The 26,848-nt window shown below is 39.0% G+C and overlaps 1 protein-coding gene across 2 annotated transcripts in view; it reads left to right on the top strand.

The window, feature by feature from the left end:
- Window positions 1-26,848, top strand: part of LOC146002825 (calsenilin-like) — a 222,820-nt gene that overhangs the window by 121,347 nt on the left and 74,625 nt on the right. Inside the window, exon 1 of one of the 2 annotated variants that reach the window (XM_083140789.1) lies at window positions 24,417-24,987. The exons of the other annotated variant lie outside the window; for it this stretch is intronic. Coding sequence (XP_082996915.1) covers window positions 24,444-24,987 — 544 coding nt within the window. The 5' untranslated portion in view covers window positions 24,417-24,443. Of the gene's footprint in view, window positions 1-24,416; window positions 24,988-26,848 lie in introns of those variants that run through there. 2 annotated transcript variants of the gene reach the window in all.

Here is a 26,848-nt window from a genome sequence, read left to right as displayed (position 1 = left end):
ATTTCATTTCGAATAATTTACATTTGTCCCTAAAAGCATGTCGAATTCTTCACTTGAAGAGTAATAATTCAGATATATATTTTCTACACTCGTCGTTGCCTTGTAATCAAGGGGTCCCAGGTTCGATACCCGGTGCAGGCACATAGTGGTTCGGATCCCGCTTTAAACTGTAGGTCCAGTCCCGATTAGCCTTACTGTGCACAAGGTGAACTTACAACACCAAATCAAACCAATATTTTTATTACTGTGATATACTCTTTCTGTTACTAATATCTTGCAGAGTGCCGTGCCTAATAAACTTTCAAAAGAGCTATGTCTTCATTTAGTGGTGTCTTTTTCTGCATAAGACGTTCATTTTGTGCCCCTCTACACCACGTCACATGATTGATGCTACAACTGTCACATTCTCAATTCGTGCATTTTTCATATTGTTAGCGGGCAGCATTTTTGTCATGTGGATATTTTACACGAACATACACACGGAGAGAGGACATCAAAACAATCAACTTTTCTCAGTAACGTGTCTGTCGTTTGTGCGTCGTTTCGACGCTACGAACGTTCAAACAAACCAGTTTTACCGCCTGTATGCTGGCAACCCTGCCCAACATTTGATCGCATCTATGACGTATCTTCCTATAGTGAAATGGCACCTTCCAGTGTTGCAAGGGACGCACATATTCTGCGAAAAATTACATACTACCAACCACATTATGTGTTGTAAAAGTAGCAAGAAACACATCCAGTAACCAAAGGGAAAGTGAACTAATGGTACGAAAAACGGTGCAAAAAACAATATATTGAAAAGGAAGTGGTGAAAACTAAGATAGAAGGTAAAGAAACGAACCTCTGGCTCAAGGTTAATCTATCCACTTGTCCTGATACTGGTAGCCTGTGACACACTAATCAGTTGACAAAATAAAAAATGAACAAAAAACAACCTATATGTATATCCTACAAATTTGCCTGCTAAATTGTATAGTGCAAACTTTTGAATTGTCCATCAATTTTTTCTTTCCATTAAATACAAATTAGCTCACAAGCTTTTACCGGTACCCAAATTGTATCGGAGAAAACTCGCACAAAATAATCTTTGAAATAGTAAACTTTGAAACCCAAATGATATTGTGGATAATTCGTATATATGAAGATTGAAATTTGTACCCCACTCCAAAATGAGAAACGTTCCTGACTATATTTCGATTCTGAGGGAGATGTATTACGCAGTTTCTGTTATTCAAAGATTGAACTGGTTTTATATGACAAGTCTAAACCATTCTCAGTCAGCCCAAGGACAGAAACGATCACCACAAAAAATCTGTGACCAAAAATATAGCATATTTATAGTGTTATAGAAAACATGGGTAAGACAGGGAGAAATGATTTTGGAGTGTGAGAGGCGCATATATATATAGCACCAATCCCACCACTGACTCACTGACATAAATGTTCTCCATGAAGGAAGCCCCGGAGTCAAAAAATGCCCGATTACAGCCCCCCATTAAATCGTCCCAAAAGACCGAGGAAATTAAAAAAATCACTCAATCAGCCCTTCCTTAAGGATGAAAATGCCCGTTTTTACGTCCTAGCAACCGTTTCCACGGGCATTTTTTGCAGCACACATTGTTTCCTTTAATTCTTAATTGTCTAGCTACATTATATTTCTCACAGATCACACACGGACGTTGCTAGGGAACTTAGAGAAAGTTTATTTTCTCCCCGAAATCTACTCTAAAGGAATTATGCTAGACTTTTCGAATTTCAAAACATGACCATCAGTATTTATTACAGAGGAGAGATAGGAATTTAATGGGAATGACGAAAAAAAATATTTTTCAATTACGTTTACAAATGTGAAAATGACAAAAGACGTACATATTGCTTTTTCAATTTAATGTCGCTATTGAATTCCTTTATACAAGAAATCTTACTAAGAATCGTGAAACGGTTATTTAAAAAGTATACCATTTTGAATGTTTTGTATATTTGTACCGTATTAGAGCCTGTACACACACAAAGTTACGTTCAAAATTTTCCAAATAAGCGAACCACGTCGGTGAGCTCACGAAATGACGGAAAACAATTATTTTTAAATTACGTTTAAAAATGTGAAAAAGACAAAAGATGTAAATACTGCTTTTCCAATATAGTGTCGCTATTCAATTCGTTTATATGAAATATCTAACTGTTTTGAAACGGACAATATTTACCCAGTTTATTATTATAAAAGTAGACAATAAATATGTTGAATATTTGTACAGTCACGGACACTGCCGGCTTGTAACGATTCCATTGAAAGTCAATGTATTCATTACAAGCCGGCAGTGTCCGTGACTGTACAATATTAGAGTACACACATAATGTTATTTATTTTCTAAACTTTTCAAACTTATACACTTGTTCCCTTTCATCCACTACAACGTAGATATTTTCAAAGTCATTAAGGTCATTGAGGAACCCCATCTATTACGTGTTCGCGTCCACAGCGTGGCCGAAGCCCGAATGTCACACATGCGAGCGTACAAGACGTGGCCAAAGGGCACGTCGAAAGTACGCGAGTCCAAATATATAATTCTGGATCTGCATAAGGCAATCAGAATGAAAGTCCCCATCAAGTGCTGCACTGGACAGCCTATAGGAGCATCAGGCCAATTCCAGACCTACATTACCATATCGACATTCGACAGCAGCTGTCGCTGTTGCATATTATTCCAAAATTTCCTCTGTAGGAATTTTTGTGGAGACTGTCCAGATAATTATAGTTTTTATGCTAATATAACCTAAAAAAATAACATCGCGCATTGCAAGATGGCGACCTATTTTGACTTTAAAAACTCACCCTTGAGCCTCAACTGTTGTGCATTCCATTTACGATTTTAAACAAAGCATCTTCGAGAAGGTTGTTTTTGTAGACACGACAGCATCAATAATTCCGTCCGACTGAGGACCAAGAGTTTGCTCTGATGGTTAACTCGTGCTCGACACGGAAAGAGAAAAACGGGAAGCGAATGAAGCGCCGCCTGGCTGTTGAATTATTAATTCAATCGTGAAACTCGTTCCGTTGCTCTGCGAGTTTTGTTTCGCGACGTGGCCGCCAGATGGTACTAAACTTCTCTCTTGCTCTCGCTCAAAGAAAACCGGTTAAAAATTGGAATTGCAAAAGATTACGCTTACGTTTAGCTAGGTTAATTTATTTGCTGTATGCGGCTTAAGTTATTTTATATATTCGCATTCTCCAGATATAATGGCTCTCAATTTTGAAACTGTAACAGCACACAGAGATTTGTAGGTTTATATAAATCCACATGATACATCTGCTTGATCTTGATGCCTGACAAGAAAAGAGAACTTTCACCTTCTCACTTCAACTGAAATCATAAGGATGAGCGGCTAGAGATACATGGAAGATATAGTATGTTAACAGTACAAAACCTGACCTGCCTAACCTACTCACTCATGCATCTAATAGCATAAATAAACAAAACTTACCTTACCTAACCTATTCACGTGTATTCCTTATGTTGCGTAAATGCATACGCGAGTAGGTTAGGCAGGTCAGGTTTCTTGCTGTTAGCATATGCTGCTAAACTGTCGCTAGCAGCTCGTTCATAGAATTGGTATAGTTAAAGTTTCGGCCAGTGGAGCGCTACTTGCGTGTACTTCCACAATACGGATCGTGTATATTATACAAGCAAAATCTTAATTTGAAACTTTCTGCACAAATATTTCACTCGCCACTTCAATTGTTGTTAGGCTGTGTTCCTTGTATGTTTGTTTTAAAAATGGAATTAAACTTTCACATATTATTTGGCCCAAGGTTTGTGAATAACCAGGCTGAAATTGCTTCAGTAGTGGACCATAATGCAGATTAAGATTAACAAATAGGAATAAAGGGGCGCTTAAGTTAGAAGATACACAGTCATGTATTTTCTTCACTATATCATGGATTACTAATAAGATCCACAGTAGGAAATTGGAAGGGTATTTGAGATTATTACCATTCTTCTATGTACCTTATGGTAATAATTAAAGTTTCCTAATCGAGCCTTTTGGAGCCCTTTCGAAATAACGGATTGCGGCAAAACTTTGTATGGAGACTGTGGTGACCATGGGGAAGCGAATGCTAATGAGAAAAATATAGTTCAAATTTTCACCACCAGATGGGAAATGTGGCGCTGAAATAACAACTACCAGATTCGGACATGCAAAACTTTATTTTTAGTTTATGTCTGTACAGCCGTATGTTAATGATCAATGATTCCCCAGCAGGATGTTGTTCACTGTGCACCAGATTTCAGCGCCACTTATTTTTACATATAATAATTACTACAGAGCGATCCATTGAAGTGTAGACCGCCGAGTCAGTGTTTGCGTTGTCGGCATCGTAGAGTGTCGATGAAGCAAGCACACAATAGTTTCCGTAATTATTTTAAATAGTGATTTACTTACCAGAGTTATATAAAAGGAGGTGTTCAAACTTCGGCGCGCGCACATTTTTGATACATCGTCATTAAGACACCCACTAACGTAAGCTGGCGAGGAGGGGGGGGGGGCTAAAAACCGGTTTTTACGGAGGTCCTGAAGTAGACACGAGACTGTGAAGTGATAGGATGCTTGTTACGTATTGTGTCTTTTCTAGTGTATTCAAACGCAGAGTGTCTTATGGCTTAGCAAATGTTTCCTACTACACAGCGTATTTATTTGTGATTCATATGTTAACTAAATCGGCAAGTGAAGTTGAAAGGTGATTTAAAATTAGATTCCCGGGTGTAAACGTTCCATGTTGTAAACAAATCACACTTAAACTAGGCACGGAAACTTGCGCGCTTGATTCACGGACAAACTACGCTGCCGACATACGGCCGCGAGCGCCTCGCTTGCCGATGGTGCAAACACTTCAATGGATCGCTCTGTAGAAGCACGTGCTGTTACAGATTCAATAGCTGCTGGAGGCAGGTTGGATCATTTTTGGGGTAAAAGTTAAATATTTGGGTTTGTGGGACACCGCCTACTGCTACACGTCCAACCATCTTACCTTTACAGGTTTAAATATGATCTGTAAATTATGGTGATACTAATTTCAGAACATTGTGGACAGAGAACGTCTAATTTGAGAAACTTTACTCTGGGTGGGTGTGTATAAATAATTCATGTCGTAATACATCGAATCAGTATCTACTTTTTGTATTGTTATCGTTTTTACAATTATCGCACTGCGTCTACAATTTAGACATCTATATATTTTTATTATCCAACTGAGAAAACTAGGTCAGAAATTAGACTTCCGGTATCCATAAATAAATTGTGGCCACTCGGGGAAACCCTTTTTAATTAACTTGCCAATAACGTGCCTGCTTTTGAAAGATAAATTGCGCCCTGAGCCCTTACACACCAGTGCGGAAGGAGGCTATCTTCAGCCAGAACAGCCATTTCAATGCAGGCCGCCATGTCGGTGCCTCCGGGCTGCGGAGTGAGAGATGCCTCTCGGGAGCTTTCCATTTTTGCGGGAAGGAGTGACAATGGACGTCCTCCTCTGCGAAAAATGGGGGGAAAGGATGCCGAGGGGGGAGGAAGGGGCTCTCTTAAATCGCTCTTGCACAGGGGAGAGGTTTCAATGTTGGCAAGTTTCGATACGAGCTCTTGTGAAGACGGATTCTGTCCGGAATGAAGTCTGGATGATCAACTAGTGTTGCCAGATCCTGGAAATGTAGAATCAGTTTGCTTTATGGCGAGACCCAGAAGAGAAGATATAAAATTCTTAAAGCCACGTAAATTATATTTATATCATGATTTTACTTATTCCCAGTCTTATTGCTCTTTGATTGATTGATTTATTTTTACTTTGCTCTTACTTACTTGATTTTACTTCGCTTTTCTGCCACTTTTGGCTAATCGTGAAGATGAGGATGACTGATGATATAATGAAATTGATGAGGGGACACTTACAATGAACACCCATGCCCAGGACGTGATTCGAACCCGGACCTTTGTCGCTGTATCGCGGTGTGCTAACCACTCCTCCACAGAGGCCAGCGGTCTTACTGTTTTGATCAGGTATAATAGGTTATAATTAGAATTCGGATTCTAGGTTTTTAACCTATTTTTTCCTTTACAGGTATGTAAGAAATAATAAGTTATGTCAGCGTTTCGTCAAAAAACGCAACAACTGATGAAGGTTTATAGCGCCAAAACCTATTTTGCTTGTTATAACCTATTTTAGGTTTATGCACCTAAATCAAGCCTGTTTTTAGGTTTTTATATATATATTTTTTTTTTAAAGGTTTTAAAGGATTGTTATGTCACACAGAGGCATTTGCTTTGCTTGGTCACGAAAAAATTCAAAGACGAACGTGTTTGAAATGTACTGTCTGTCGATTTCCCTTCCTCTCAGTGCATGGTGATTTTTCAAAGCTCTAAACAAAGCAAAATGTCTGGTGCCACTGTTACCTGTACAATCCAAAGTGGTCTCATCTGTGTGGTCTTGTTCACTTTCGCGTCACTTCGGTACTTTGTGGCATTCACGCCTTGCAAACTAACATTTTAGCATTTACGTTTGCACCACTGACTATGTTTTTGTTGAAAAATTATTTTCAGCATATAAGATGATCCTCACAGACAAAATTGCGACGTTTGACTGTGGATAACATGATAAAAGATTCTTGCCTAACTATATGGATTTTAATAGCAAATTTCCAATTGTAAGTTATGCCATTGCCGTAGGGTTAGGTAACACACATAACGATATGCAAGATAGGGCGCATTTCAGGATAGGTGTCCAATTTTCATTGCCGGTGACTATACCTAATCAGCATTTTTCAGGAATTTTGAACTATTTTAAGTTTTTGGAGCCTACTTCAGGAATTTTCGAGCTTAACTTAAGATTTTTAGGACCTATTTTAGGATTTTAGAACCTATTTTAGGGCTTATTGAACCTATTTTAGAATTTTAGAGCCTATTTTAGGGCTTATTGAACCTATTTTAGAATTTTAGAGCCTATTTTAGGGCTTATTGAACATATTTTAGAATTTTAGAGCCTATTTTAGGGCTTATTGAACCTATTTTAGGATTTTAGAACCTATTTTAGGGCTTATTGAACCTATTTTAGAATTTTAGAACCTATTTTAGGGCTTATTGAACCTATTTTAGGATTTTAGAACCTATTTTAGGGCTTATTGAACCTATTTTAGAATTTTAGGGCTTATTGAACCTATTTTAGGATTTTAGAACCTATTTTAGGGCTTATTGAACCTATTTTAGGATTTTAGAACCTATTTTAGGGCTTATTGAACATATTTTAGAATTTTAGAGCCTATTTTAGGGCTTATTGAACCTATTTTAGGATTTTAGAACCTATTTTAGGGCTTATTGAACCTATTTTAGGATTTTAGAGCCTATTTTAGGGCTTATTGAACCTATTTTAGGATTTTAAAACCTATTTTAGGGCTTATTGAACCTATTTTAGGATTTTAGAGCCTATTTTAGGGCTTATTGAACCTATTTTAGAATTTTAGAACCTATTTTAGGGCTTATTGAACCTATTTTAGGATTTTAGAACCTATTTTAGGGCTTATTGAACCTATTTTAGGATTTTAGAACCTATTTTAGGGCTTATTGAACCTATTTTAGAATTTTAGAGCCTATTTTAGGGCTTATTGAACCTATTTTAGAATTTTAGAGCCTATTTTAGGAACCTAAAAGCACACTTTTTAGAACCTAAAAATCCGAGGGCTGGTTATAATGTAGTAAAAGTAAGGTACAAAACGTAATATCGCTTTTCTGCCCCTTTGTATGTAACTATCATTTAATTAATACTTCATGCCGTTAATAGGAAAAATAGTAATACAGAAAATAATGATTTTTTATCATTCTTGATAAACGGTATGGGAGCGGCAGAGCTTGTTTGGCCTAGGGGCGGTAAAGAGGTAAATTTGGTCCTGACAGAGCCACAGGGATGTTCTTACCTTGGTCAAGCTGTATATGTTATCTTAGTGGAACCCGGACCCTTTATACTGTTAATATATTTGTGTGTGTATGTGTGGGGGTGGCGAGAGGCGGTAATACGTAAGGTTGAAAAAAGGAAAAATTTGTTTGTGCCCTTGAATTTTTGGAAAGTTCGCCTTGAAAACAGGGAATTATAGTTGGATTTTGTCATTGTACTAGAGTGGCCACCTCGATTAGGTCCTTGGGATTTTGCCTCGTATATTTAGCTCTTTCCTTAAATTATTTCATTAGATTTAAACTCTTTACTAAATTTATATTCAACCAATGTCTTCGCATGGGGCAGTCCTTTGGTTCACCCAGCCTGCAGTAAATTGAATTGAATTATTTTACTTTACTTTTCTACTGCTTTTGGCTAATCGTAAAGATGAGGATGAATCGTGATAAGGTGAAATTGATGAAATGACAGCCACAATCAGGCATGAACAGGATATTACAGCACCAGCCCCACAGAGGATTATACTGACTCTGAGTCCAAACGCCAGAGCCTTGCTTGTCTACAAGAATGCAGTCCAGGGTGCACAGGGTAAATTCAGAGGTTACCACCCCTTACAACTCTATAAGTTTTCAAGGCGTCCCGGAGGTAACCTGGCCTCGCCGATGGCGCAGATGGTAGCGTCGTTGCCTTGTAATCAAGGGGTCCCGGGTTCGATTCCCGGTGGAGGCACACAGTGGTTCGGATCTCTTTACACTATAGGTCCAGTCCCGATTAGCCTTACTGTACATAAAGTGGACTTAAAACACCAACTCAATCAATCAAACCGGAGGCAACCATGGGACGGAGTGCGATGCTTGTTCATGTATGGAGCCATAACTCCACACCCCAATAGAATTGCTAATTTTAATGCCTTCTAGAAATGTTACAACGTACAGGGAAGAGTTCTATGTGTGTGTGTGTGTATATATCGTTCCTACCGAGACAAAGAGGCGTATCTCAGTTTTCTTGATTATTCAGGAGAGCATTGTATAGTTTGTGATCATACATTATGATTGATTGTACTTTTGTTGCAGGGGTTTTGAAATGTGTCGAAGCATACAGATAGCTAAAGGGGCGTGCTTTTTGGTGAGTGTGTTTGCATTTTTCCTAATCAGCAATAATGGCTTTGTTGGCCGGTGGAAACTTTTTTTTGAGATTCTCCCCTTTGTCTCGGTAGGGACTGTATTATGTATGTATGTATATATGTGTATATAATATATTCATACGGACATATACATAATTGAAAATTGGAAAGATACGGAAATTTCCGATATTATCTGATACAATATTAATTATCTCATTTTTACCTATCATTTTTCTTTCTCAGAAGTCATCATCACGTGACATATACATATATCAGATATTATTACAGGCACAAAGAAAAATTGAGTGTACTTGAAAACCTATTAAATAGTAAGCTGTCCCTTTACGAGCGATTTAAAACAGACAGAAGCTCTACAAAATACCAGAAGTTGTCCATCTATTTGGACGTGGCAATCGACAATCGATTTCATGACCAATCGTTATCTTCGTAATCACATCGACTCGATCCATGTATGATGATGCATGTGACAGGCCAATAAGACCATAGCGTCTGCGACAGAGAGCAGTTCATTCGAATGATGAAGCATTAGTCTGTAACATATGACCCAACGATATCTCGGTACTCATTGATCATAACTTGTTTAATCAACGGCAGTTACATTTGCCTAATCTCTGCTGGTATATTCTCCATCCACTGTAAGAATGAAGTTAATATAAACAAAACCACGTGAAAAATAGTTATTTTTCTGTGCGTTACGTCATGGAATCTTTCACAGCATATCTGTGGGTTCCTCGTACCCTTCACTTGACACCTTTACATCATATTTCTTAATTTAGCAGTTATGAAAACGGACTATAAATTAAATTTGTTCATTGTTTAGACTTTTAATTATAAAGATGACCTATAAGTGCTTATTACTACGAAAAAATAGAAAAAGTACATTCTACGTTAAATTAAAGTGAATGAATGAACAGCCTAAGTGAACCTGGTTGCCTAATCTCTCAGCTATTGTCCGAGTGCTCTGCCAGGTTAGTAAAATATTCAGGGGGAAGATCCCACCGGGCCATCTCCTGAATTCTTCACTGCTTTCTCCTAACACCTAGAAGGAGAAAGTCATTTTTCTCGTAAAAAACTGAATTTGAATCCCTTGAATTCCTGTAGTGGTGTTTCTTCCAACGTCGAGTCTCTTGTAATAATTAGAATAATTAATGCAACATATTGTCATTCCAATAAAAAATATATGTCGTATTAGGGGGCTGTGTCCCTTTATCTCCTTCCAGCCATCTACAATTGTGGATATGAATATTATATTGTTGAAGAACAAAATCATTCCTGCTAGAGAAAATTGAAGCATTTCTTTGCCAGGGATTCCTTAATAAGTACAGAAGGAATCATCTCCACCCCAGTCCTTGGGCAGATAAATTGTACTTATTATAGGTGTTGACATTTTGAAAGGGGACAAGATCATTTCCGGCCCATCCAAATTTCTGAATAGGGTCATATTACACATACACACGCCTCATGCTGTCAACTAGTTCAGAGTTTTTTGTAAGGAAAGGTAAAGGATTATGAAACGTATTATTTTAATACGAAATTACCAAAATAATCCTTTGAGTTGAGCCCAGAATTGTACTGCTTCTGCATTCCCTAAGTGAATATTCCCAATACAATACAATACAATAGCTTATGTTTTTGTTTTTTCAACAGAGCCGGATTTAGACGAAATTGGGCCTGATGCTTTACTAAGTAAACTGTTTAACATAAAATTGATAGCATTAACTTCAAATCTTCGGTGAACAATAAACACAACGACGTTATAGTTACGTCACAGCGCAAAGAATAATAGTAACTGTATAATAAGTAACGCTGTGCCTAGGCGTCCGAAATTGGGGCTCCAAATGTCAATTTAAGATTTATTTTCAGGTTAATATAGCGAAAGAAAACTGTTCAGCTTTCGAAATATTCTCGTCTGTTTTCATCTGGGCTTATTTCAGGAATGGGCCTAATGCTGCAGCATCAAGAGCACCCACCTTAATCTGTCACTGGTAAGGTTCTCTCTCTTCAGCTGTACACAATGTAGAACAATGCCTGATAGTAACAAATTTTATATCTTCTGCATGAAATGCCACTTCTTTGATTGAACTGAAACAATGAATCCTGTATTTCTACAAACAATACAATAGTATACTTGTTGGAATTTCAGCACTTGTTTTGTTCATATGGATGTTGTAATCGTTGGTGGATCCATTGTTGAATGCGAGCAGCTTCATTGTTCTAGTTCGCTCGACAAATGTTTCACATATACATCAGTGACCTTCCTTTACTAGAGTTGACGAACTGTATCTTTGAGGGTGAATCCTGCCCAAGTCCGGCTGCGCAGTAGCAAGGAGGCTGAGCTACCGGCTGCGCGTCATTATCCTTGCGTTCTGTTCTTGCTGCCGACCACCCAACGGGCGAGTAGGTGGCAACTACATAAACGTATCTCTCTCTCACACAATGCGCGGAGTAGCCAAGGCCACCCGCAAAGATACAGCTCGTCTAGAAATTTCATTCAATCATTCGACATGAAATGTCTACGTACTTTCATTAATATCTTTGAAGCACGAAAATTGAATGATCTTTATTGAGGATTGGACTCTTGGATTGAGCTGTCAGAACAGAGTATTCTTTGTGTGACCTTGAAATTAAGTTCACTCATTTTGTGAAGGAAAATTTGGAACATTTTTGTACTTGAGGGTCGAACGAGATATGTTATCGAAAAAAGTTTTAAAAAGTTGTATAGCGCAAAAAAATACTTTAAACACGTATGCCATATTGAAAAAAATGTGACATGTGACACGAGCAACTTCCTGCTTACAGTGCAATTCTGGTTCTTAACTTATTCGAGCAACCTGCTTCCTAGCAGCCGGCATCCGTGGCGGAGTGGTTAGCACAGCGCGGCACGACGGCAGGGGTCCCGGGATCAAATCCCGGGTTCTTTGTGAGTGTCCCTTCATAAATTTCATCTTATGTAATCACTCATCCCCATCGTCGCGTTTAGCAAATAGTGTCAAACTTAGCCATATTCATATGCTCGTTATAATAATAATAGTCATAATATAGGCTAATACTAATTATAATTTTAAAAAATGACAGTAATACAAGGTGGCGCAAAATTCATCACCTGATTTTCTTAGCCTATAGCTTGGGTTTTAAATTAAACAAAGTATGTTTTTTGTGTTAAACTTTTATTGATACTTGTAAGTTTTGTATCCCCAATTTTTAAAGATAACATCCAATAAATGACCACCATTCGAATTGATGTAAATTTGTGCTCTTTTTATTGCGTTTTCTGCAGGGATTTTTTTTTTCAATTTCTTGCTGAATATTGTCCTTTAGTTGCTGTAACATCTCTGGCTTATTCACATAAACCAATGACTTGAAATATCCCCAAAGGAGAAAATTTGGAGCTGACAAATCGGGGGACCTGGCCGGCCAAAGTGTCATGCAAAATTGTCACAATTTTTCAACGTTCTTGTAGGGTATACTTATTCATTTTTGCACACAATAAATTTCGTGAGTATCTTCTATTTAACTGACAAAGCACTACTGATATAAACAACAAGATGTCAAAATAAAGGTCAGTTCAAATAGGATGATGAGTAGAGAATACTGGAGGAGAAATAGGAATATGAAAGTTAACATAATATTACCTTTAAGTAAAAGTAATGTAACCATAGTAATAAAATCGACCTCTGTGACGGAGTGGTTAGCACAGCGCGCTACGACGCCAGGGATATCGGGTTCGAATCCCGGCCTAGGTATAGGTGAGTGAGTGTCCCTTCATCAATTTCGTCATATCATCAATCATCCTCATATTCGCAGAAATGCGAAGTAAAATAAACCAAATCAATCAATCAATTGATACTAATAACATAATAGTTACAATTGTAGATTATAAGTTAAATCGCGTGTTGAGGTACAAGCTTACTCCTAGTATATGTCACTGTTCTACTGCTGTTCTTACAGAATCAATTGTTTCAGTTAAATTCTGAAAACTATTGTTGCTTTGGATATGTGGCTGGTAGTCTAATGCTTTCAGGACAGATATGGAAAAAGATGAGCTACATAGTGTTGTTGAGTGGATCATTCAAGATGGCTGATTTTTAGTGCTTGTGTTATTTAACAGGATCCGTTATGACTGTTACACCATCTTAAGATTTCAAGTTTTTATGGTAGTACCCTACAGTATTATTTAATGTAAGGATAGAGCGAGTACTTACTCCATTCTACGGTTTAAACTAGATGAAAAATTCAGATTGAGCACAAGCCTTCCTTTAGTTTCCGTTGCTTCATAAATTATCCATATAGCCCAAACAGCATCGATCAGAATTCTTCCTTTAATGCAGCAACTTAACGAGGAAAATAAAGCTCGCCAGAATAGAATGAGGAGGCAGCCATTGTTATCGAACCGAAGGCCTGTGTTATCGCGGAAGTATTGTTAGGAAGCGTTGATTCACTCCGACGGAGAAATTGGGGTCTGCTTCCAAATACGTGCCAAAGTGTATCAGGAGTTACCCAACCTGGAAGAAGCCACTCGAGCGGAAAGCATTCCCTAAGGAAGGGTTCCCTAGGGAAGGTCTTCTCTCGGGAAGTTTGGTCCCTACGTGAAGAGGGTACTCAATGCGAGGATTCTATTTTGTTGGATACCACGGGGGTTGGGGGAGTCCTGGTCTTCTCGGCTCAGATTTCAACAAGGGCTCACTTCAGTCCTCGTAGGGTAGGCCTTATCGCCAGCAATCTGGATACGTGTCTGGCACCTTGGGGATTGTGGAAACATGTGCAATTCTATTACGATGAGAATCTTGGCGCCATAATCTGTCTGCAGACGGGAAACAATGGCGTTCGTAGGATTTATGTAAGGTGATGCAAAATTTAAGCCGCCGGCCTCCGTGGCGTAGTGAATAACACAGAGCGTTACGACTCCAGAGGTCCCGGGATCGAATCCCGGTCTTGGCATGGGTGTTCTTTGTGTGTGTGTCTTCATTAATTTCATCATATCGTCATCACCCATCTTCACGATTAGCCAAAAGTGGCAGAAATTCGAAGTAAAATAAACCAAATCAATCAATCAACATTTTAATGATTCAAGGATATATGAATGTATTTTTTTCCCAAGGAAAGTCTTGGTGAACTTTTCAAATAGTTAAGAAGAACAAACCATTGACATTTTCCCTTGGTCAAAGAATATTGAGTAGGATAGAGCGGGGGAAAAATAGAAGTAGACTATTTTGTTAAGGCAAATTGAATGTAAAGTTTTCAATACGTTCAGAAATAGGCAAGCCCTGTCGGGTTGTGCAGCTTCAAGCTACTCTTTCCACAAGTGGAAAGAAATAACTCCCCATAAGACCACTGGCATTGAGGCACTATGGGGACTTTTTTTTCATCACTGTACACCCAATTGCCAGTCGCCATGTCGCGAACGAGGTGAGAAATAAAGTCATCACACCGATTTAAAGTTTTAAATTTCATTTAGGCACGATAAAATATTGAAAATGAACTCTTGACGCACAGTTCAATACAAGTACGTTATCGTGTTTTCATTGCAGGAGACGGGATGTCCTACGGACATCTAGTGGATATCCAAGAGTGGATATCCCATGGACGCCTGATAGATATCCATAATATCATGGTTCTGGTCTGGACGTTGTAGATATCCTATGGATATTCCCTGGATATTTGCGCTGTATGGGATATTTACTTATTTATCATCAAAGATCTACGAGTATATCAAGATCTTATATGTAAGAATATCAAAGATCTCGTACACACAAATATGTTTGTAAATATACTCCCTCTCGCGCGTATGTACGGATGCACGCACACACACACCCGAGAAATGTTTTATACTCACACGCATATCCATGATGAGCAGAGTATGTACCGTATTTCAGCTTATTCCTCACTAGCAGGTAAACGTCGCAACTTCCACAATGCAGTGGAAAGGCGAGCATGGCCGACGAGAAGACTCATAGCAAAGGAACTTTCACCTGGCCTTGCGTGCATGTGTGGCTCGCTGGGTCAGACAATGAGCCTATGAACGACGTTACGCACTCGGGTGATGATTTTCGAGTTACGTTTTAAGACTGCATCGCAGAGTTTGAGTCCTAACATATACCGGGTAGCTGATTGACCAGACACTATGAATGAATCTCTCCATAGATATCAAAACATTTATGTCAATTTTGAATAACACGTAGACATATACCGTATATCACATGGATATCCAGTACTGGAGATCTCATGGATATCCAGCATTGGAGATCCTGTGTATATCTGGACGGGAGATACTCTGGATATCTAGAATGGGTCATCCTATGGATAAACAGGACGTGATAGATATACCGGCACCATGGACGACCAAAAGATATCCAGAACTGGATATTCTATGGACGTCTAATGGATATCCATGGATCTTATCTGAACATTGTGAATATCTTATAGATATTCTTTGGAGATTTGTGTTGTATGGAAATTACCTAAATCACAAGGGAAATTCTCGATACGTCGAAGTAAATTAGTATACTCTGTCCCGGTTATCTCTGGAGTCAGCGAAGGAAAACAAGTCTCTAGGCAAATAGTGGCGCGAGACGGCTCCATCAATGAATACGTGAGAGGGAACGGGATTGCGTGGAGGGGGGAAGCGACTGCAGTTACCAGCCTTCGCAGCAGCTTGTACTGCTTCGCTCTGCCCACTCAATCCCCCTTTCTCTGACGCTATGCGCGGCCTTGCTCCAGTGATAACCAGAACAGAGTATAACATGCTTAGGGAAATTTTTCATCAGACGAATAAAATGGAGTCGCGACAAATGCGGACAGCAACATATGCGGACAAGAGGAAATTCCGCGACAAAAGCGGACAATGCTTCGCTATAGGGCCGCAGAGGAAAGAGCGAAACGTCACTCAAATTTTAACATGCGACATAAGCGGACAACACCTGCATGTGCCAATGTTGCAAACATATATTTATGTTAACTGATTCCCATCACACTTTTTCCTGGCTTTGGACAGACAAAATGATTACCATTATACTGACAAACATTTTGGCGTGTTTAAAATCAGCTTTTTGCCTCGTCATATTCAACACAAAATTGTTTCGTCAATAAAATAATGAACTATTTACAAATTCATCATAAAATGTTTCGTCACTTCAAAGTTTGTTTTTCACACATCTAGTTTTTGAATATAAGAAATTGCTTTCAAGCATGATCTGATGTCGCCTGTTTGCTCATACTTTGCAACAATTCTTCCAATCCTGTTATCCAGCGTAACGTCCATGGCCAATTCCATTCTCATGTACATATAATTTGTGGCCTCAGCTTCTGTCTTCAAACACTGAACGACGTCTTTTACTTTAGGTTTTGAATGAAAAAAATGGTTAATTTTGTTGTGCCAAACCCCTACAGCATTGGTAGTTCTGTGTCTCCTTTCATAACATGTCCAAAGCGATATAGGTATATCTGCATTTTCTACCCATTGATCGACAAAATAGTCAAAAAATTTCGTGAGATTCTCATTACACGGAGCTGTGGAGTGAATCTCGACGAAACCTTCTTCTACGTGTTCTGGCCGTAGAAAGGCAAGGGCTGCACACATCCTAACGTGCACACTGACGTCTTGATCTTCGCGGTAGTCAGTACCGAGTCCTAGTTCCTGCACTTTCCTCCACAAGCAACACTTGTCGAATAGCCGATATTGCTGCTGATTCGAAGTCAATATTGATCTTGTATTGTATAGATCTGTTCAAATTGCTTGCTGCAGCTCTTGAACGTTCCATCCATGAAAAATACCGTCGATTGCTTCAGACTTTCTCTACCTTTCTCGCCACTGAAAATTAAAATCCTTTCATACCAGGAGTCATCACTCAAAAGAAAGCTGCTGCCATCAGTCATTCTCAAACGTTCATCGTTAAGAACAACTTCGTCGCACGTTGTCGGTTCCTTCTGGTTACCTCTAGCAGCGCACCTGTTCCTTTGCAAGGTTCTCCTAATGTGGAGAGGTGATGGAATTTCAGTAACGAAGTCGTAACCTCTATTATGCAGATCAACAATTTTTTCAGCACAGATTTGCGAGATGGGGGTGGATTCCTCCCGTGCTCTCTTCTTTGCCTGCAAATATATAATATATAATATTACAATTTTTCTTTCAGGTATGCCCAGGAAATAACTCCTTTTGTATTTTCACGATGTTTCCTATAATCATATCCCATGTAATGTGCTGATGGCTTCCCCTTGTTAGTGTTGATAACTTCCATTGCAATGGAAGCTGTGTCTACAACTGACTGATCCTCGCGAATACGCGAGCAAGTTGTTTGTGACCTTGGCATGTGCAGGTGTTGTCCGTTTATGTCTTAGGTGAAAATTTGAGTATCGTCTCCGCTCTTCCCTCTCCCCCCTCCTCTGTCCGCTTTTGACGCGGAATTTCCTCTGTCCGCATATGTCACTGTCCGCATTCGTCGTGAAATCAATAAAATTGTCGGTACACCGACAAAGAGTTCTACGCTCTGGCTGAAATTTACCACGCTTCGAGTAAAAATTCCCACTCCCCGAGGGAAATTCCCTTTAGTTGGCCCTACTGCCGGAACGACCTCTTCAAGGAAAGATGCTCCCCACTGCACTCATGTCGAAGACAGCGAGAACCGTTGGTCCTCACGGTTGAAAGGAATCTCACCGAACGTGTTCCAAATAGAAAAGTTATCCAAAACATTTCAATTTTCAGACCCGGGAAGATCTTCGGTCGTCTTGATTGGCTGATCGTTCCAGTTCAATGGACACCATTGAGGCTATATTGCATTCCACCCCTCTCCCGTCCGAAGCTACCTGATCTAGGATTTCACGCTTCTATTTTCTAGGTCGCCCTGGTGTTTCCATGTCACTTTCTGTGATGATGATATCCGCCGAACGATGTGAGTTTTGAAACATCGACATGCAACTTTCATTTAATAATGAAACGAAAAATTACAGTTTTCAGATAAAATCAAATTTGAAATAAAAGAAGAAGAAAAGCAAAATCGTCAAAAACTTTGTCATGGTTTGATTTAAGCCAACTTTACGCTAAAATATGCTAAACAGACCTGGTCCTACAGTTTAGAGTTTGTCTATAACTACTGTACAATTCGCACCCTTGAATTCTTTGCACGTTTAGATTCGTACCAATTTGTACCCACCCTTTGGAATATGTTGGCCAATATATTGGTGTTCAATATGTACACCAACCGCTCGAATGCATCCTTCAATTCGATGCTTCCTGTTGCGAAGGACGTCTTCTAGTGTGGTGGGGGGTGACTTCGGACCTCTCATCCTTTCTTTGAGGTGGTACACGTTGCCCCACAAATAAAAATACAGATGTTGTCTGGCGACCGTGGTGGCCATTCAACAAACGAACACGTACAGTATCACCTATGTAACCGTAACTTTTGCCTTACTTAATTTTCAAATGTTTGCCCATCACTTGAGCTACAGCTTATATCAATTCCTGCCGGCCCTCGTGGCGGAGTGGTTAGAACATCGCGCTACGACGGCAGGGTTCCCGGGTTCGAATCCCGGCCTGGGCATGGATGTTTGTGAGTGTCCATTCATCAATTTAATCACATCATCACTCATCCTCAGCTTCGCAAATTAGCCAAAAGTGGCAAAAAAAAAACGAAGTAAAATAAAGCAAATTAATCAATTCCTTTGAAAAAACATATCAAGATAGCAGAACAAGCGCTATAGTTAAATGATTGGAATACAGTAGATGTGCAAAGTTCGATGCTATGTAATTTAGTGTATGCACTGATAATAAGTTAAACACCGATGAAAAAATGTCCTCAGTTCATGGTAAAATAATTGAAGCTAATTTATTGATCGGAAGCAAAATTCTCCAAATTGAAATGAATGCATGTGTAGTTAACTGGGATTTGATTAAATACACCGATTCTGTTATACCGAGCTTCATTATGAGATTGTTCGCTTCGTTATCTTTTTCATCATCGACTCCCGCATCCACGTTATTACGAAAAAATAATTTCTCTCTTTTTGAGTGCTTCATTGAAGGTTTGTGTGTTGGCTATCAACTGCCAGAGGTATATATAGAATTGAAGTATTTTACGGTTTTGTTCCACATGTCGTTTATAAGTATCTTCAAAATAGCAAGCAGTGTTAACACACAGATAATAATAATAATTGCTTTATTTAGCGGGCGAGAAAGAATGATTAAACTAAAGAGAAATAAAGAATTTCACATGTACTTACAATTACGAATATACTCATTACAGTAATATTAGTCATAAAATAATATAAATGTGAAAGATCAAAAAATATTAAATGTACAAATGTAAAAAAAAAATATGAGTAGAGAAATACTGAGGGAAAAATACAAATTGTGAATGTTAACATAATATTGCGTTTATGTAAATAATAATAATAATAATAATAATTTGAAGATAGTAATAAAATTCCAATAGTTTCAGTTATATGTGGAATATGAGTGTTTTGTCGTTTGTTGAGTGCCGGTTCACTTCAAGTATGTGCCACTGTTCTGCTGCTGTTCCTGTAGAAGCATTTCTTTCAATTTAATTTTGAAACTCTTATTGAGTTTTATGGATTTAACATTTGTTGGTAGTGCATTCCATGCTTTCGGGGCAGATATAGAAAAGGATGAGGTATATAGCGTAGTCGAATGGTGAGGAATGAATGTCAAGTTCGTTGTGACGACGTGTCCCGTACCTGTGAATTGTCTTGCAATTACATAATTTTTCAAATAAGTATGCAAGTTTACGTTCAGTTTGCAGATCATGAATAAAAGATAGATGGTGCAGTATTATGTCTGTAAATGCATCTGTGTACTTCAGAGCAAATGTTTAAGTGCATCGTCGTGAAAGATGCAGGAAGGTGCATAAAAATAACACATGACTTGATGCATTATGTACAGCTCGACATTGAAAGTTCGCAGTTCAATAAGGTTAGTGCCAGATAACAGCATATCTTGTACTTGGTCAACAAAATTAAACAAGATGCCGAAGAAGGAAAGGAAAGATATTGTCACTGGAGCTGGTCATCCACCAAGGTGGATAGGGTCAAAAACATTCTTCAGAAGTATCAGGAGCACTGACGTACCCAGGATTTTTTTTCGGGAGGGGCTGGAATTATGTAGGTGGATGCTTTCAGTGCCGCCAACTTAGGGCACCTAATAATTTGTCGTATTATTATTATTATATTTGTTATTGTTATATATTTGCGTATTGAAATCAGTAAATAACAGATTTAAAATAGCGAGTATGGTGTGCATTAAAATGAAGATACATGGAAAGGAAAATTTGATTTTTTTTAAGTTATAAGAATGCAATGTTTTTCAAAAGTTGGCGCCCCTGGCTGTTTTCTAGTGGGCGTCATACGTACTACGATATTTCGTAATATTTAGAAGGTTCCGCTGTTAAAAATGGCAACTGGGATTTATTTTATAGGACTTGCATTTACCACTCTGTTTTTTCCAGAGTTTTTAGTGCTTTTATTTGAAAATATTGATTTTTCAAAATCTCGTAGGGGGCTGTAGCCTTTTCAGCCCCCCTCTGCGTACGCCAGTGATCAGGAGAGACAATACCTTCTTCTATGCTTATCCTCCTTGCCGTTCATTTCCAAGTTAGGTTAGGCATTTCTTGTGATATTGTCTACGAGGGAGAATCGAAAAGTCTTTGCACCTAATTTTTTTCTAGCTTGTTATAAGTTATTACTAGAGCCCGGAAGTTTGGCAAAATGCCTCTTTTTATCTACTGCATATATTGATATTTTTTCCGGATATACGTTTCTTATGTTGTTTCGAATGTTTTGGAAGCCTTTTCATTTTGCCTATTTTGCCTATTTGGGACCCCACTGCCTATTTTTAATTATAATGCCTTCTTTTTTTGCCTTTTTCAATGAAATTTGATATTTTTTTTAAAAAAAATGTGTATATAAATTATTTTTCTCCCAAGAAACGTTGTTGGCATTTATTTTTCTTCCGTTTATTATGTGAATACTTTTCGCTTTATTTAAGTAATATTGAACTCACGCATGTTTCAACATTGCTGAAGGAGAAAAGTGTGAGAAAAAAGTATTTCATGCTGAGTCAGGATATTGCCTTTCGGTTAACATTTCTTGTGCATGATTGACTGCTGAAGTGGACAGGTTGATTTCGAACACAAAGAAAATATTTCTGAAATCTCCCTCTCGAACCCGAAAATTTCAGGAAGTTGCGATTGAGCTTAGTTTACGTCAGCAACCAGTCTTGACGAGATAGGGAACCTGGATATCAGCAGCTATATATTATGCTAACAACCTTCAAAAAATCAGTGAGGTGATCGATGCTCTTCCAGAAAATGAAGTGGCTTCAATTCGTGAAGTGAAAAAACTCCTGTGCTATTCAAGTTTACTTTTGCACATTATGGTGCATTGCCAGAGACAATTACAATTATAGCATCCATGAAAATCTTCGAGGAATCTACGCAGCAGATGATGGAAGTGCCAGGAGAAAAGGGGTGAGCTGTTGCGGAAAAGTGCTAACGGGTAGTGAGTGCAAATGAGGACTTGAAACAATTGAAAACAATTTGTGATATTCTAAAAGGTGAAAATGCTGTTACCAAAATGAGTCCAGCTACATTAGCTTGTTATATGTATGCTCCAATAACTTCTGTCGAAGTAGAAAGATCATTTTCTATTATGAAAAACATTCTCTCTGACAGACGACTATCAATGAATGTTTAGAACTTAAAAAGCACCTTGTAGTTATGTGCAATCAAGACGGAGAAAATTGAAATGCTCTTCCCAATTTAGATTTTAACATTTTGCCAGAAATTATAGATAAAAGTAAGCGACTTCTAAATGTGCCTTTTTTCGGTTTATTTTGCCTTTTTCTTTCATTTTAGTGCCTATTTACCACATTATAAATGCCTTTTTGCCTGCCTATTTTAACGAAAATAAATGCCTGAACTTCCGGGCTCTAGTTAATACAAAAGCGATATATACTAGCGATGCAGTAGGCTTTTCTTGGAACGGCCCTATTGTAACTTCCGATTTGTTACACGGCACGGCGCTGTTATCAGTTGGCAAAAGATGGCCGGAGCAGTGTTGCCACAATATGAGTTCAGAATTTCCCTTTCCAAGGGGCAAAATTTTCCTTTTTGGACCAATTTTCCCCTTCATCTAAGCATATCATACAATAATAATAATATTAAGTATTAGTAGTGGTAGTAGCAGTAGCTGAAATTATTATTATTATTATTAGTGGTGGTGGAAGCAGTAGTAGTAGTATTTCCGTTGGTACATGTCCGTGTGAATAAAAAATGTTAAATTTTTCACATACATGTCGCTTTCGTCGCTTCTTGATCAGATGTCCCAGGTTTGGATCCTGGTAAGGAATCCATTTAATCGTTAATCCTCATCGTTACTATTATCCGAAGGTGCAGAAAAGCAATGTAGTTAACAGAAATATAAATAGATACAGCCTATATTCGAGGGAGCAGAAAAAAGAACAGAAAAAATGAAAATGTGAATATGAAACTGGAACTTAGCATAAACTGTAATAATGTAGTCAGATGTCTTAAAATTTCCCTGAAATTGTGGTATTTTTCATAGAAATTCCCTTTTCCCGTTTGGCTTAAATTTCGGTCCAAATTTCCCTGCAAAAGGAAAATTTCCCTTCATGTGGCAACACTGGGCCGGAGTGCTCAGGAAGTCCACGCCATATGAGCAGCAAAATGTTATTCGTTTTTTATGGTGGAAAGGACAAACAGCCACAGACACCCACAAGGAAATGGAGCCAGTGTATGGGGACAAGTGTTTATCAGTTCGAAGTGTGCAGTGATGGTGCAAGGAGTTTGAAAATGGACGGGGAAATGTGGAGGACAATGAGCGATCGGGTAATGTTGTCAGTGATTTCTCTCTTTCTGTGCTGCTCGGAGGTCGAACCGATCGCTCATTGTCCTCGACATTACACTGGCTCCATTTCCTTGTGGATACATGTGGTTGTTTGTCCTTTGCACCTTAAGAAACGAATAACACTTTGCTGCTCATATGGTGTGAACTTCCTGAGCACTCCGGCCATATTTGCCAACTGATAACAGCGCCGTACCGTGGAAGAAATCGGAAGTTACAATAGGGCCGTTCAAAGAAAGACTTTTCGATTTGCCCTCGTATTACTGTAAATTAAATTGACGAGAAATCGGGTGAAACTTATAAATCACCTTTGTCTTACATACATTGTCCAGTCCCAAGTTTTGGAACAAGTGCGAGGGAAGGTTCTGAAGATGATGAAAAGTCTTAATTTGAGATTTAGATCTGTCCACCCGATCCACGGTGAAAATTTTAACTTCCAGCACAGCCAACGGTAAATCGTTCATCGCTATAATGATTTTTTTTTTATTATACACTCTTTATTGTTCAAGGGAAGGGAATTATGTTGATTCGAAGCAGGTGTTAGCCTCTACTTATTTTCGTTCTTATTTCAATTCATGATCATCAGTGTGTGGAAAAGAAACTAAATTAAAGTGTTAATGGACTACTGTTTGTTTTGCCGGTGGGTGTGCTTTCGGCTTAGTTCACTATTTTAGGCTTGGATGCCTCTCCAAGACTTCAGTTGGCCACATTTTAAAATAATAACAGTGCATTTTCCTAACATTCACTTTTGTATTAAACGATTCAAACACGGATTTATTTTTCAATGAAAGCAAGTTTAAATATTGAAGTAAAAAGAAAATTATACAAGTTTAAATGTTGTATTGCAAAAGTGTTAAAATTTAGGTTAAAACCTCCAAAATCTAGAGTTTAGTCTGCTTTTGGTAACCTGAGATCGTGGGTTCGAATCTTCTAAGGATTCCCATCACTTTATTTTTGTCACGAAATTTTCCACTACATTTTAACAGGGTGGGCCAGTTAGATTTTGGAGGACCATAGTCCACTCTAGACCCTCTTGTGCCGCCTCCTATGTAAACAATGTAATCCACGCGTAGATAACGCATGTGGAGATAGACTTATTGTCTACGGCCCATTGCTTGTCATTAGCAAGGCAAAATCAATAGAAGTGCTTATAAGGTCATACAATCGTCACAAATATATTTCATCAACAGGTCGATGATGACGTCAAGTGTCAGATTCAGAGACTTTGTCACGATTGACCTTTTTCAAGCACTACGCGACGTGGCGTATCCTGTTGCATATCTAGTAATGAGGCTCGATCGAGTGTCGGGGGGAGTGCGTTTAGTGAATATTTGATACAATTTTTCACTAGTCGATTCAGATCGCGTGTCATTGTGAGCACAAGGTTCGATATCGACTTGTGGCCTCCAGGTCTGCTTCGGTCGCCATGGTGAGCTTTGTTTATGTGCGTGGTGCACAGTCGAAGTGCGATGTGGCTTTCGGGAGGAACGTGCTTTCATGGGCTCTGCGCTTCTCAAGTTACTTCAGGGTTCTGGTACTGGTAGGACCGCGAACGCACCAACATCTTGGCATCTACCACCGCCAGAGGTGAACTGCGAGGTGTTGGAAATCTGCGTCCCCAAACGGTCGTGCTTCGATGACGAGAAAGTGTCCAGCAGTTCCGTGAAACGCTTCCAGCGCGACTCGGTAGCCGCGGACATGGAAACAGAAGTGATCCCCCCGATGCCCCTCACCCCCGCGAGGTTACCCCCTTTGGACGCCAGATCTTCATTGCCTATGCTGGAACTTCCGCTGTCAGTACCTGGAACGGCGTCGTCGTCGTCGCCGACGAGCGTCGAGCGAGAGTCGACGATCGACGACAAACCCGGAGTGGATGGAAAGGCGGAGGATGTGCCGGAATCGCCTCCTCCGAAAACGGAATCTGCGATATCGAGGAGGAGAGGGCTGTCTGCCTTGACCCTTTCGGACGTTCTCAAGGGCAGAAGGGTCCATCCTGAGCGACGAGGAGCGAAATTACCTTCGTTTATCAGGAAAAAACTGAGTAAGATATAAGTGTGCATCAATTTAGTTATTTGTGTAATGTAAATTATATTATTACCTGTGTCGGCCTTATTGTCAGAATTCGCTTCCGCCAAGGGGTCTCGGTTTGTGCATGGTTGTTTGTGATTTTCAAATTATCAATGTCATCATGTCATCACTCATTCCCATCTTCGTGATTACCCAAAAGTAGCGTTAAAGAGAAGTAAAATAAACCAAATCAATCAATCAAAATGATTGACGTCTGTGGCGGAGTGGTTATCACAGCTCGCTACGACACCAGGGGTCTCGGGTTCAAATCCCGACCTGCGCATGGAGTGTGAGTGTCACTTTCATCATGTCATTACTTATCCTCATCGTCGCGAGTAGGGAAAAAGTGAAAAGCGATGCTAAATAACAACAATCAAATTGTTATCAGAATTACATGAAAATTTGTAAGTTTTTGTTTTTGATGGAGTGCACCATGTACAGTCACCGGCAATAATAATTGGACACCTGAAATACCCGCTTCCCTGCAATGTGTTATGCGTGTTGTCTACCTCTACGGCGGTGGTTTGCCATTGATAATTTGCTTTTAAAATATACTCATCGCTGTATAGTTAGGCAACACGCATAAGACATTTGCAGTGAAGCGGTTATTTCAGGTGTCCCATTATTATTGCCAATGACTGGACAATTCTGCATTGAACATTCCAATTAAAGTCATCGGATTTGTTACAACGCAGACGTGTCCATGACTGTACCTTTCCAGTGAAAGCGCCACGGTGAGAAGATTCGGTGGGCGAGGAAAGTTTTCTAGGAAGTATCCACATTTCGTACACTACTAAAAAAAATACATGTTGGGGGGGGGGTTAAAAGAACGTTTATTTATCTTTTTTACTTGTTTCCTGGGAGTGGCGGAAAAGTAGAGGACCTGGCAAGAGCGCAGGGAGAAAGTAGTTCGCTCCCCAGGACTAAATTTATATCCAAAATGGCCTTTTGACAGAGTTTGCATCACTGCTTCGTCCCCTATGGCACTGTCACTGTATCAATGCATTAGATGTGCCTGGAACTCTGATAACGTAATGGCTACCGCTGTAATCAAGGGTTCCCGAGTTCGATCCCCGATGAAGCGTATCGCACTAAAGTTTAAGATTCCATTTGAACTGTAGATCCAATCCCAATTAGATTAACCTAACTCATAGACTTGAAACAAAATTTGTTAACTTTGATAGCGATCCATAGTCTTTGCGTAGGGTTGAGGATTTGAAGACCAAGATGAATGTTCACTAAATTTATGGACAGAATTTCATCAAATGTGAAAGTACTGAACATGTACTTTGAGAGAGGTGAATAAAATTACTGTTTTTGTCAATTCTGCTGTGTAGAATGAAAATCTGAATCCATTTCCTAATCCAAAGCACAATATCAGGACATATTTAAAAATCAATGAGATTACCCGCTACATTTTAATCATATTCTAAAATCGATTTTAATCGTAGCACATTAACATGAATAGCAACTAAATGTTTCACTCCGATCTTGCAATACATTAGCTTTGTCAAGACACGTTGGGACACGTCATATTACATTTGTGTCTTTTCAGACCTGAAGAAAGTTGCATTGAACAGTATTATCTTGGTTAATGCTATGGAAATCGTATTACGATTTAAAACATGACAACAGGTGGCTCTGCGTCAGGGGCGGCGCAAGAATTTTTCGACCGGGTGGGCAGAAGCTGTATATTGATAATTAGGGTGGGCAGTACAAACGTAAGGCATTATGTGAGTTTGACTAACATGTATCCCCCCTCTCTGTCTTTCTCCCTCTTTCACTCGAGATCTCCCTCTTACCTTGTGTAGAAAGCGATTTGAAAGCAAGGAATT

This window comes from Lepisma saccharinum, chromosome 19 (assembly GCF_977018435.1).
Source record: "Lepisma saccharinum chromosome 19, izLepSacc3.1, whole genome shotgun sequence".
NCBI lineage: Eukaryota > Metazoa > Arthropoda > Insecta > Zygentoma > Lepismatidae > Lepisma > Lepisma saccharinum.
The sequence above is the reverse complement of the archived record's forward strand: the minus strand, read 5'-3'. Positions and strand labels throughout refer to the sequence as shown.